Here is an 11,375-nt window from a genome sequence, read left to right on the forward strand (position 1 = left end):
AGGTGGTCACTGCTAGCTGCAGTTGTCTCAAATAACGGACACATGACTAAATATTGCTGCCTTCTGAATGCACTGTATTGTGTATTTTGTGTTGCTGTTGATGTTGTTGTCCTGTCCGTGTTGGATGCAGTTATTTGACCCTGTCTTGGCCAGGTCTCACTTGTTAAAGAGGTTTTAATCTCAGTGTGACTTCCTAGTTATTAAAGATATACTATGCAGGGACAAAAGCAATGTAGAGATTAATACAGAAATAATCCAATTATCACTTATACCCAACCAGAAATGTGTGGTGACATGGTTTTCTATAGAGACTCTGTCCTCTGCCTGTATTTTCTGATTTTCCATGTCCCCCTACAGAGCTCAGGTGAGGTCACAGCTTTATAAAAAGGCAGCAACCAGGTGACAGACTGTAAACAGCAGGCATCAAAAGACACAGTGCTGAAAAAACGATATATAGCCAGGTGAAATACACAGTGTGAGTGAATCTGGGGTTGGCTTTTATATTAAATTTGGCTGGCTTGCATGTTCACAAACGCTAAGCTCCACTCCTTCATTGTAAACCTTTAAATAAAGGTTATAGTGTATAAAATACAACACAAGCATGCAAAGATTAAACCAGTGTTTCCTTATCGTTTTTGCTTGTAACCTCTTGCAAAAACTGTTTTGTGAGCATCTCCACTAAAGCATCATGATGTCTCCTCTAAATGTCATTTAACTCTTTGAAACCTGGAGCTACATCACTTTTCTTGTGCTGCTTTCAGATGCCTTTCGGAAGTCTTCAAACCTTTGGACCCTGAGCAAACTGTGATTTCTTTCAAAAACATGGGGAAAATGGCAATGAGCAACTTGGTAAGAAATGTCCCACACATTTAAACAAGAAAATTGGAGAATTATTTAAAAACAAAAACTTAGGAAAAAGAAAAAAGCTAAAGAAAACTATATTCAGAGTTATTATTACATTTTAAAATTATGTTGGATAATAATTTTAATTTTTAAGCAGGTAGTTTTCTTGTTTGTATGTTTTGACTTTTCTTTTCTTTTTAAATATTCTCTTTACTAATTCATTGCAATTTTTGGGGGTAATTTCTTCTTACTCGCTGCCTTCGCCCCATGTTTTTAAAAGAAATCAAGCCAATTTACTCAGGTTTTAAAGGGTTAAACCCCTCAAGGCTCAGAGAGTTATTAAAAAAATTCCAAAGGAAAAAAAAACTGATACAAATGTGTGAAACTGAACACCCTCTTCTCTCTCATTAATCATTTTAAGACCTCTCAGATTTATCTGGTGACCCTCTGGAGGGGTCCGACCCCTAGTTTGAATACCACTCGACTAAACTACCAAACTGTAAATAAATTAGATAAAATTCCACCTCAAGTACTCACAGCAATTAATTGTTACTTACACTGACTTACAAACACAACAGTATTAACAATCCAATAACATCACATCAGTCACAGGGGACATTTTACTCCAGAATAAGTACTAGGATCAATCTATAAGTGCATTTAGCTGATAATACTTCTGCATATTTTACTCAAGATATTAAATGCAGGACTTTTTTAATGGAGCATTTTTATATTGTGGCATGGGTACTTTTATTTGAAGAAGTACTTCACCCACAAAATGACCATTTGTATATGAATTATTGATGCCATATTACCTTGAATCCATCAAGAAAACTTTTTCTTGCATGTCTCCACAGAAAATGTCAAACATTGAGTTATTAATTGACTGGGAATCATGTTTAATGACAGCAAAACTATATCAAAATTTCATTTTACAAACTCTCACACAACTCCTAATATAATCCAAGTCTCATTTATACAGGCATATGCTTAGTACCTGCTAACCTCATGCATTTCACTACAGTAACCTTGGCACTGGAGTCTGGCTTTGCAGAGAACATGGATAAGTTTCAATTTCAGTATTACACAGTAAGGTTTTAGCAAAAATGCTTGTATGTGGGAAGTGCTGAGCATGACTGGATAAATGAGACTTAGATTGTACTGCACGAGTTGTGTGAGAGTTTTTTGCTGTTGTTGAAAGGTTCCCTAATCAATCAGTAACTCAACTTCTTTGCAGTTTTCCATGGAGACATGACAAATTTAAGTTAACACAGCCTGACTAAGTGATTTACAAATGCTCATTTTGTGGGTGAAGTGCTCCTTTAAGTGAAGATTCTCCTTCCACCCCTGACAGCAGACCCCTTATGTTTCTTAACTTGTTAAGTAATAATTATGTCAACATAAACAGAACGGGAGAAGGCTGGATCTGCAGAGACATTCATGACCCCTCTCTCTGGTCATATGTCCTGCTGACAGAAAGCTTCTAAAATTGGACAGTGTTTCCTCTTTGCACCTCCAGGCCAGTAAGGAAAAACACATTTATCTAACCTCCTATTATTTAGTATACACACAGACTTTGGGTGATCAGGAATGTGACTGGGAAGAGACTGAAGAGACAGTGGCATGCTGGAGCGGACAAAATAAGAATGCTGATGAATCATGTAACAGTAGCAGTACAGCTAATGCCAATAAGTGAGGTGGTGTGGTTATATTTGATGTTGGGCCAGGGTCAATTTTAAGTCACTCTCAACTGGAAGCTATGTGAAGAGGGTAATTTGATCTTAGCTGGCATGTGTGATTTGGTCGTGTGATCGTAGGGCGCCATCTGCAGGCCAGGGTGCATCTTAATTACTCAGTGATGAAGTCTGGTGAGTCCTAACTATACCATAAAATAAATGCATGGAGTGCAGAGTCAAACCAGACTCATATTCAACTCAGGGAGCTTTGAAACAAACGCATTTGATTCTGCTGCTTTAATATTGATATTTTGACCGTCACCAACTCAGTGGTTGATAATCCAAACAAAACAATACATAACGTGCAAAATTATGGGGTTAAAAATATAACAAACGATACAAATACACAAAAAGGACGGACTGATCTATATGAAAATATCTTCATATAATGTTGCTTCTTTGTGTAGATGAATTTCTTGTAGGACTTTCAGGTAACAACATCACACTTTCTTAAGGAGAGAAAATGTAAAAGGTGCCTTTATATAATAAGACATCAAGAGTTACAAGATACCATTTCAAGATTTGGGGTTTAAGACATGTGACGTCCTTCACAAACAGGAAGTGAAAAAAGAGATCTGAGCAAAAAGCATTTCTTTTAAAGCTCTGAATGACCTTTACTTGCAAGAAATACATACATACTGTGGGTCCAAAGGGTCGAAGGCACAGTGTTCTTAATGTGCTAGAAGAAACCCCATTATGACATTGCATGAAAGACCATAGTGTTCAAATACGACAATCAAAATAACCATACATAAAAGTTATTCTTTGTTTTGTTCAGTCTTTGTGAACAGTGTAATACTGTTGTCCAACATAAAATAATTATTAGCACAAACAGAAGAAGGGTACAGGATGATTTACACCGTGGCTTCATTTTTGTTTTAAAAGAAAGACATTAAAGACAAACATTAAGAGCTTGATGGTATCCCAGCAGCCATCTGCTGCCTGGTGTGTACCAGGATCCCATGATGGCCCGCTGGGTCATTACTGTTTTAGCAGCCTTAACAGCCTTAGATAGTTGAGAGCCCAAACAAACAGACAACAGATTGCAAATGCACTTTTGCTCTTCACTGTCTATCTGGATTTGTGTATGTGTAGACAGTAATCCTGCATTACAACATAAGGCTATAACTGTGGGCAACACACCCAGAATGCACCTGTGCTTGTGTGTAATGTGGTGATGACACCAGCAGGTCCACTGTCCGCATGTAACCCAAGTAGGAATAAATAATTTGGCATTTATGTGAAGTGAAACGGATCTGATTTCAGATCAGACCAGCTATATACGATGCATGTATGTCCATGTGTGTACACGTGTGTACACTCAAACCTGTGATGTGTTTGTGTGTGCGCCTGCCTCTGTGTACTCAGTTCTTCTTCTTGATCCCGGGGCCGCGATTGTTGAACAGGCTGAGCCCTGATTTGCCGTTCCCATTAGCCACTCCGCTGACTGTGACTCCGGGTTGCTGGAGCACCTTGTCCAGTGTCGTTTTCTTAATGGCTGCTGGAGAGATGCGCTCCTGGTCCGCCAGATACTGCAGCTCCCTGTGAGAGGAAGAGAACGCCTGGTGTTTAGATATACAGTACAAACACAGGTGTGTGTGTGTGTGTGTGTGTGTGTGTGTGTGTGTGTGTCATATTTCCTTCAGTTTGAAAACTACAAAGCATGAAGAGCAGCAGACTTTGCATTTGTATTGGGCTCTGGATGGGTGTCCCATTAGGTCCATGGGCTGTCTGCTCCCAGATTTAAAACCAGACCAACATGGCGGCTCCTTTAGAAACTTGGTCTTAAATTACGAAAGCACCATAATGTGCTCCTGAAAATATCTACTGTGAGAAATAAGCCATGCAGTTCCTGATTCCGTCTTTATTCTAGCTCAACAATGGTTAGTTTAACAGTTTTTCAGGAGTTTCAGAGGCAGCGAGTCACGGCGGACGGCCCTGATCTGCATTAAGTAACCTAGATTCTACTTTATGCACACAAGGAATGGACACCCTGTTTCTTGAAACGCAAAGCTGCGCGACCAGAATGCATTGCACAGCTGCTTACATACAATTAATGGGAAGTGTGGAAATGACGGCTCCTGTGGACCTGTACCATAACAGGGTCAAGAGCGAACTGCATTCCTGAAATATTCATGTTTGTTTTTGTATAAAGAATAATTTCTATATAATGCCTCTGCAGCAGGTGTTGATGGTCTTGACAGTGGAATACAGAAATACAACGTTTTCAAATTTTGTGCCACAATGGTTGGTGATTGATTTATTGACTTGTCAGAAAATTAATGGTCAACATTTCTCAATGTGGCGTGTCTGGCAAAATCCCAAAGATGGCTTCATCTTCTTAAAGGTCTTTGCTACTTTTAATATCATTATAAACTGAATGAGACATTTCTTTGGCTCGAGAACTTTGTGATGGACAATTGCCATCATCTTAATATTTTACAGACAAAATGATTAATCAACTGACAAAAATATTAAGCAGATTTATAAATAAAAATAATTCACAACATCTTGACAACTTAGGGGAAATTTTGGGGCCAAAAACAGCAAAAGGTGAGACAAGGCTGAGAAATCTGGTCTTGCTGTTGGTTTAGATGTGTGATTTGAAGGGATGCACTGATTTATCAGCTGGTATTCGCCTTGTTGACTGCCATCGGCAAATAAGATGTTCACCGATGGTAGTGGCTGATGTCTTCTTTGTTGTGTCAGTCTAAAAAGCAGAGCTCCATCCCGGGAAGAATAGAAAATGTTTCTGGGATGAACTGAGATCTTCCCCGGGACACCTTCGAGACGAAAGGATGTAGTAAAATCGCTATCTAAACATCAGGCGACGCACCCTATTTTTTACTCTGATAGTTCTTCATTGTGAACAACGAATCTGTGTTAAAAATCAGCAGGAGGATAACTGGTTAGCATTAGCTCTAAGCAGTTGGTGGCTGGAACTCACAACTAAGGGAGGCTGCACTGAGTTACATTATGATGCGTTCAAGCTCCGTTCAGTAAAAATGAGTATTGGTCAAAGGTGAATCATAATGTTCTCATGAAGTGTTCATACTTTTATATGATTGAACTTGTGCTCATTCGAAGGTAGAGTAACAAAGGACTGAATGACTTTACTTTAACTACAACCAAAAACTACTCACAATCAGCCAAATTGTTGTTTTAATCATCAGTATCAGTATCCTTTTTGATTTGTATTTGCAGGCGTGACAGTCTCACCGTGTCCTGATGCATGAAGCCTCCACTGCATTGATCAGGAGGCTGCGGAAGCCGCCGCTCTCCATGACATGCAGGGCGTGGATGGTGGCGCCCCCTGGTGAGCACACATTGTCCTTCAGCTGGCCGGGGTGCTGCTCCGAGTCCAGCAGCATCCTCGCTGCTCCCTGACGAAAAACATGAACATGACAGAGAGCTTAAGAAGCGGAGGGAGACGAGGATTTATATGAAGGTCATTGTATTGTTAACTTCTTCTTAGCCGTGGAGTGCTGACGCATCCTCAGTGACAAAAATGCTTTTGTCATCATCATAACGGGAGAGATTCACATGTGCATTGTACTGTAGAATCAATCACAAATAAAGTCCATCTAAGAAATTAAATCTAATCTGACGTACACAAGATTTGAATTTTTTCTTTGGAGAAAGATTTTCCAGGCAGCTTGTTGGCTTACAATAGGCGAGTATGACTATGCAGCCACAGTGCCTTTGGAGAGTGTTTCCTGGAGACAAATGTGCAAACAAGAGGAGACACTCAGACCAAGAGCATTTACTGTCTACAACAAATAACAACATCTGAAGAGACTCGTGCAGGAAAAAAAAGGGACAAAACAGAACATTGCTCATAAAAATGCAGAAAGGAGCTGAACACACTGAGCAGAAGACGGAGCCTGAAGCAGCTGCCACGACTGCAAAAACAGTTTGAAGTTAATCGTTTCCAGTAATCTATTTTGACAAATTGCCAAATTGGGATCAAAACAGTGTCAGCGTTAACAAATTCAAGCAATATCTATTTTTATTAATCAGGTTGAAAACAGCAGCAATTAGAAATTTCTGCTTTCACCAATCACCTGTGTTGACCCTGCAGAAAACAGCTACGTGTTGAAAACTGATCTTTTTCATCTTTTTTCTTTGTCAGAATATCACACTGAGTTTTATATTTCCAGAGTTTCATCATTTTTAGGGACTTAAGTCAGCAGTTTCAAGACAGTAGGAATATTTGGTGCATTGAAAGCAGCAACTCAATCTCACTGCATTTTCTGTCTTCAGAAACAGATGACCAATAGATCACGGAGGCTTAATATTGAGAACAGGCGCAGTGAAACAGACACAAATACCACACACACACACACACACACACACACACACACACACACACACACACACACAATAAACACAACTGACCAACAAGGCCTGAGCTCCAAGTCTGACAGCCAGTCGTCTGGGCAGACCCATCTTCACTCCCCCGTCTGCAAGAGCATCAAGGGCTGTGAACGCCTGTTTACACACAAACACACACAGTTAAATGTTTTTGCCTTTATGCAGTAATGTCATCACATCTTTATCAAATGTAGAGACTGAGGCTGGGCAAAATATTGATCATATATCGACATGTTATGAAATTAGATATCGTCTTAGATTTTGGATGGCGTAATATTGTAGGTGTTGTCTTTTCTTGGTTTTAAAGGCTGCATTACAGTAAAGTAATGTAATTTTATTAACTGACCTGACTGTTGTATTGTTTGCCTTAGCTCACTTAGTCATTATATCCACATTACTGATGATTATTTAGCAGAAATCTCATTGTATTGATATTTTGTGGAAGCACCAATAGTCAATCCTACAGTATCATCACAATATCAATACGGAGGTATTCCATTTTCTCAGTATCGCCCAGCCCTCGTACAGACTTTATATACAAACCAACAATCTGATTTATCAAGAATTTGAGTCAACAGATTAATGATTTGTTCAGCTTTCTTTGCTTCTTTCTCATTCTTCAGCCTCCAGTCTGCATAGAACAACAAGTTGACTCTTTAACATTGACATCCCCTTCATTTAAAGTTACCTCACCACCTCCTCACAGTTAGGACGGGCAAACTAGTGCTCAAACATCTTCAAGCCTACATTTAAAAATACCTGTTTAAAACCTCAAGCTCTATGCAGACAGCAGATAACCCACAGACACAATTCTTAATTTCCTCAACCACTACACACCTTTGCCTGCTAAGCAGGCATGTGACGTGACCGTTTTATAAAGCAGGAGTGATCGAGATTTGGAAAAACAAGCATGGCAATACAAGCAATTACCACAGCTGGGCTCCCTCGTGTGTTTTCTAAAGGAGACATTCAATAGAGGAAAAACGTATCCCGATACGAAAAAATACAAAAAGAAAGAAAACACACATCCTGGCATGCATTTGACCTCTTCTTCTGCCACTGTTTTCTTTGTGTCTAAACCTCCAGCCTTGAAACATCTAAAAAATAATATCACCAGTCACTGAAAGACACAGTGAGCACGCAGAGGTTTTTAACAGTCAGCACTGACTGCAGTATATATAGTCAAAATTATCTGCATTTCAGTAATTCATCAAGTGAAACTACTTAATACTTGCTGCTTACAGCTGTGAAGATTTGATTACTTTTCTCTGTATCTTATTATGAATTGAATAAATAGAGTTTTTGACTTTATCAAATAACACTATCACTTTGAGGCTTTGTTTACTCGCTGTCATTATTTTTTCTGCCAATTTATAGACTACATAATTTATCAAAAAATAAGATTATAAAAACACATAATCATCGGTTTAAGCTCTATAGCTGTGAAGCCTGACAGCTGAAGATATAGATAACTAATGACAACCAGTCTTCCAAAAACACAGCACATCAGATCGTTCCAACATCATTTCAGAATAAGTCTCAGTAGCTCTCTGAGTGCAAAAAGAAGTTTGGAGAAAATTTGAGTAATGAATCCTTTGACTGTTAACATAAAGTTGAAATCACCAACATTGCAGCAGACTCCTGTCTAGGCTATTTTGGGATAAAGGATTACACAGATTATTTCCTCCATACCAGACCACACAGTGATGACAGCCTCTTACACACCTTGCCTCACATACACTGCTTTGTGACAAACACACATCTCTGAAGTTACTCACGTAGGCCGGTCCGCTGCCACTCAGCCCGGTGACAGCATCGATGAGGTCCTCCTCCACCTCTGTGCAGAAACCCACGCTGGCCATCAGCTGCTCCAGTAACTTGCCATCCTCCACCTGAAAGAAGGTGGACAACATGCTGGTAATGACGTGGAAGAATTATTCAAAGCTAAACATCTGGTTCAACCTTTCTGTGCTGCTTTTGATACTTTTATCTGAGACACAGGGCAAAACCTGAAACCCCAAAAACACATTTGACTCTCGTATCTACAGTTCGTCCACTTTACCTCTGCATGTGTCCCAGTGGCGTACACTGTAGCTCCCTCTCTCACCACCACTGGAGTATTAGTCATACACCTCATGACTTTAGGAGCTGTACGGTACTGAAGCAGCTTCTGTGAAATTACAAGAATGGAAATACAGGAAAGGTGTGTGGAGGTGGCAGGATGTAAAACAGTTTCCTTTACACGCTTGGGAGCATGCCAAAACACTTTGATTAAAATTAATTTGAGATAGGGTGGGAGGAAGAGAGAGAAGACAAATAAGAAGACAGAAAGGCTTGAGGAGAAGACAGAGGAGACTAGTGTGGCTGGTTTGACAAAAAATTATTTTGTACACCACAGGCAGGCTGAAACAACACCACAAAGTGCGTACTACATATAGAGTCATCTAAAGCTTGTGAAACTTCATCAGATCAATAAATCTAGGTTACAGAGCAAGACAGAGATAGTGATAAAGGCTAACCTTCTCTATGGAGCTGATGGTGACGCCTGCCGCACAGGAAACTATGAGATGACGGTCCTCGATGTCTGGCCCAATCTCATCCAGAACAAAGGGGATGATGTGGGGTTTCACAGCCAGGAAGAGCACATCACTCTTATTGACCGTCTCTTTGTTGCTAGTCGTCAGGTTCACCCCCATTTTCTACAGAAGAAGAAGAAGAAATGAAAACCAAAGATGTTGAACAGAGAAAGGGTGTTCAGAGAAATGGGGAAATAACAGAAAAGGAGGCAAACAGGTGTTGTTACAGCAACATGCACACATTATTATAACCTCTTAGACAAGCCCACTCTTGCACACGTGCGCTTGCACCGTGTTTCTATTTCTCTTCCCATTTCCACACACCACATAATGAAGCAGAAACATGTCTTCTCACCCTCAGCCCCGTCACAGTGGGCAGATCTGTGTCTGGGGAGCTGGCTGTAATCCTGTGTGTAGCAATCACACCTGGGGAGGGAGACAGGAGGAAGTGGAGAGTGAGCTATGAGGATGTAAGATGAGATAGGAAATGACAACTGTAAGATAAGACCTTACTGATCCCCAGAGGGAAAATTCACATGTCTCAGCAGCACATGAAAGTCAGCTTTATTTATTTATATAACACATTTCATACAGACTAAAACAGCCTAAAGGGGAAACAGATAAAGGACTACCCAAAATATGCAATAAAATATATTATTATTATCAAGAGATGCATCCATCAATAAGATGGCATTCACCGACAGCAGTAGCCAATTATTTCCCATTGCCTCACATCTATTTTGTACAGGCTAAAAAGCAGAGCTCGAAACAAACATTTCCCGTCTTCCTGGAGTCAATATAAATGTGTGTGGGATGAACAGTGATCGTTCAGGGGATGCCATCGGGACGAAAGGATGCAGTAAACTCACCATCTTCACATCAAGAGACGCACCTCATTGCTTCCCTGATAATGTTACATTATGAACAACAAATCTATGTTGACATCAGCAAAAGGAGAACTAGTAAATGTACCTGTTGGTAGCTGCAACTAACAGCTAACAGAGGTTGCACTGAGTTACACTATGATGCCTTCAAACTCTATACAGTAAAATTTAGTATTAGGTGATATATTCAAATTTAATCTTTTAAAATGTTGTTTTTGGCCAGAAACTTGAATAAATACAGTTGTTTTTGAAGGAGAAGTTTGTTGGTGTTTTCACAGCAATATAAAATATATATTAGAGAGGGAAGTATATATTATGTATATGGTAATAAGGTTTTTTGAAACAGTTTTTTTTTTTTTTTTTTTTTTTACAAATGTTTTTCAGGAGAAAGGTCCTTTTAAAGGTTGTTTCATAAATTTATGTGACTGAATTTGTGCTTATTCATAGGTAGTGTAATGAAGGGCTGAATGACTTTAAAACAGTTCATTTTTTTATAATGAAGATTTCTTTATAGCATTGGTATCGGTTATCGGCCAAACTGTTACTTTAATTATAAAGGGGTTGTTTGGAGAGTTTTTCCTTATCCGCTGAGAGGGTCCAAAGGACAGAGGGATGTTGTATGCTGTAAAGCCCTCTGAGGCAAATTGTGATTTGTGATATTGGGCTTTATAAATAAAATTGATTGATTGATTAAATTAATTACAATAATAAGGCCTTATACATGTGCACAGGTTTGCAAAAAAAGTAGTGAGTCAACTCTGCAGGACTTATTAAGGTAGATATGCGTGTGTATGTATGTACAGTGGGGCAAAAAAGTATTTAGTCAGCCACTGATTTTGCAAGTTCTCCTACTTAGAAAGATGAGAGAGGTCTGTAATTTTCATCAGAGGTACACTTCAACTATGAGAGACAAAATGAGAAAAAAAATCCAGGAAATCACATTGTATGATTTTTAAAGAATT

At 39.3% G+C, this 11,375-nt stretch overlaps 1 protein-coding gene across 1 annotated transcript in view; it reads right to left on the bottom strand.

Annotated features, from left to right (window-relative positions):
- Nucleotides 1–3,168: 3,168 nt before the first annotated feature.
- Nucleotides 3,169–11,375, bottom strand: part of pycr1b (pyrroline-5-carboxylate reductase 1b) — a 10,609-nt gene continuing 2,402 nt past the window's right edge. Inside the window, exons 3-9 of the mRNA XM_050044545.1 lie at nt 9,885–9,955; nt 9,473–9,652; nt 9,016–9,123; nt 8,732–8,845; nt 6,978–7,070; nt 5,799–5,962; nt 3,169–4,121 (exon numbers count right to left, since the gene is read on the bottom strand). Coding sequence (XP_049900502.1) covers nt 3,944–4,121; nt 5,799–5,962; nt 6,978–7,070; nt 8,732–8,845; nt 9,016–9,123; nt 9,473–9,652; nt 9,885–9,955 — 908 coding nt within the window. The 3' untranslated portion in view covers nt 3,169–3,943. The remainder of the gene's footprint in view (nt 4,122–5,798; nt 5,963–6,977; nt 7,071–8,731; nt 8,846–9,015; nt 9,124–9,472; nt 9,653–9,884; nt 9,956–11,375) is intronic.

The sequence above is a fragment of the Epinephelus moara genome, chromosome 5 (genome assembly GCF_006386435.1).
Source record: "Epinephelus moara isolate mb chromosome 5, YSFRI_EMoa_1.0, whole genome shotgun sequence".
NCBI lineage: Eukaryota > Metazoa > Chordata > Actinopteri > Perciformes > Serranidae > Epinephelus > Epinephelus moara.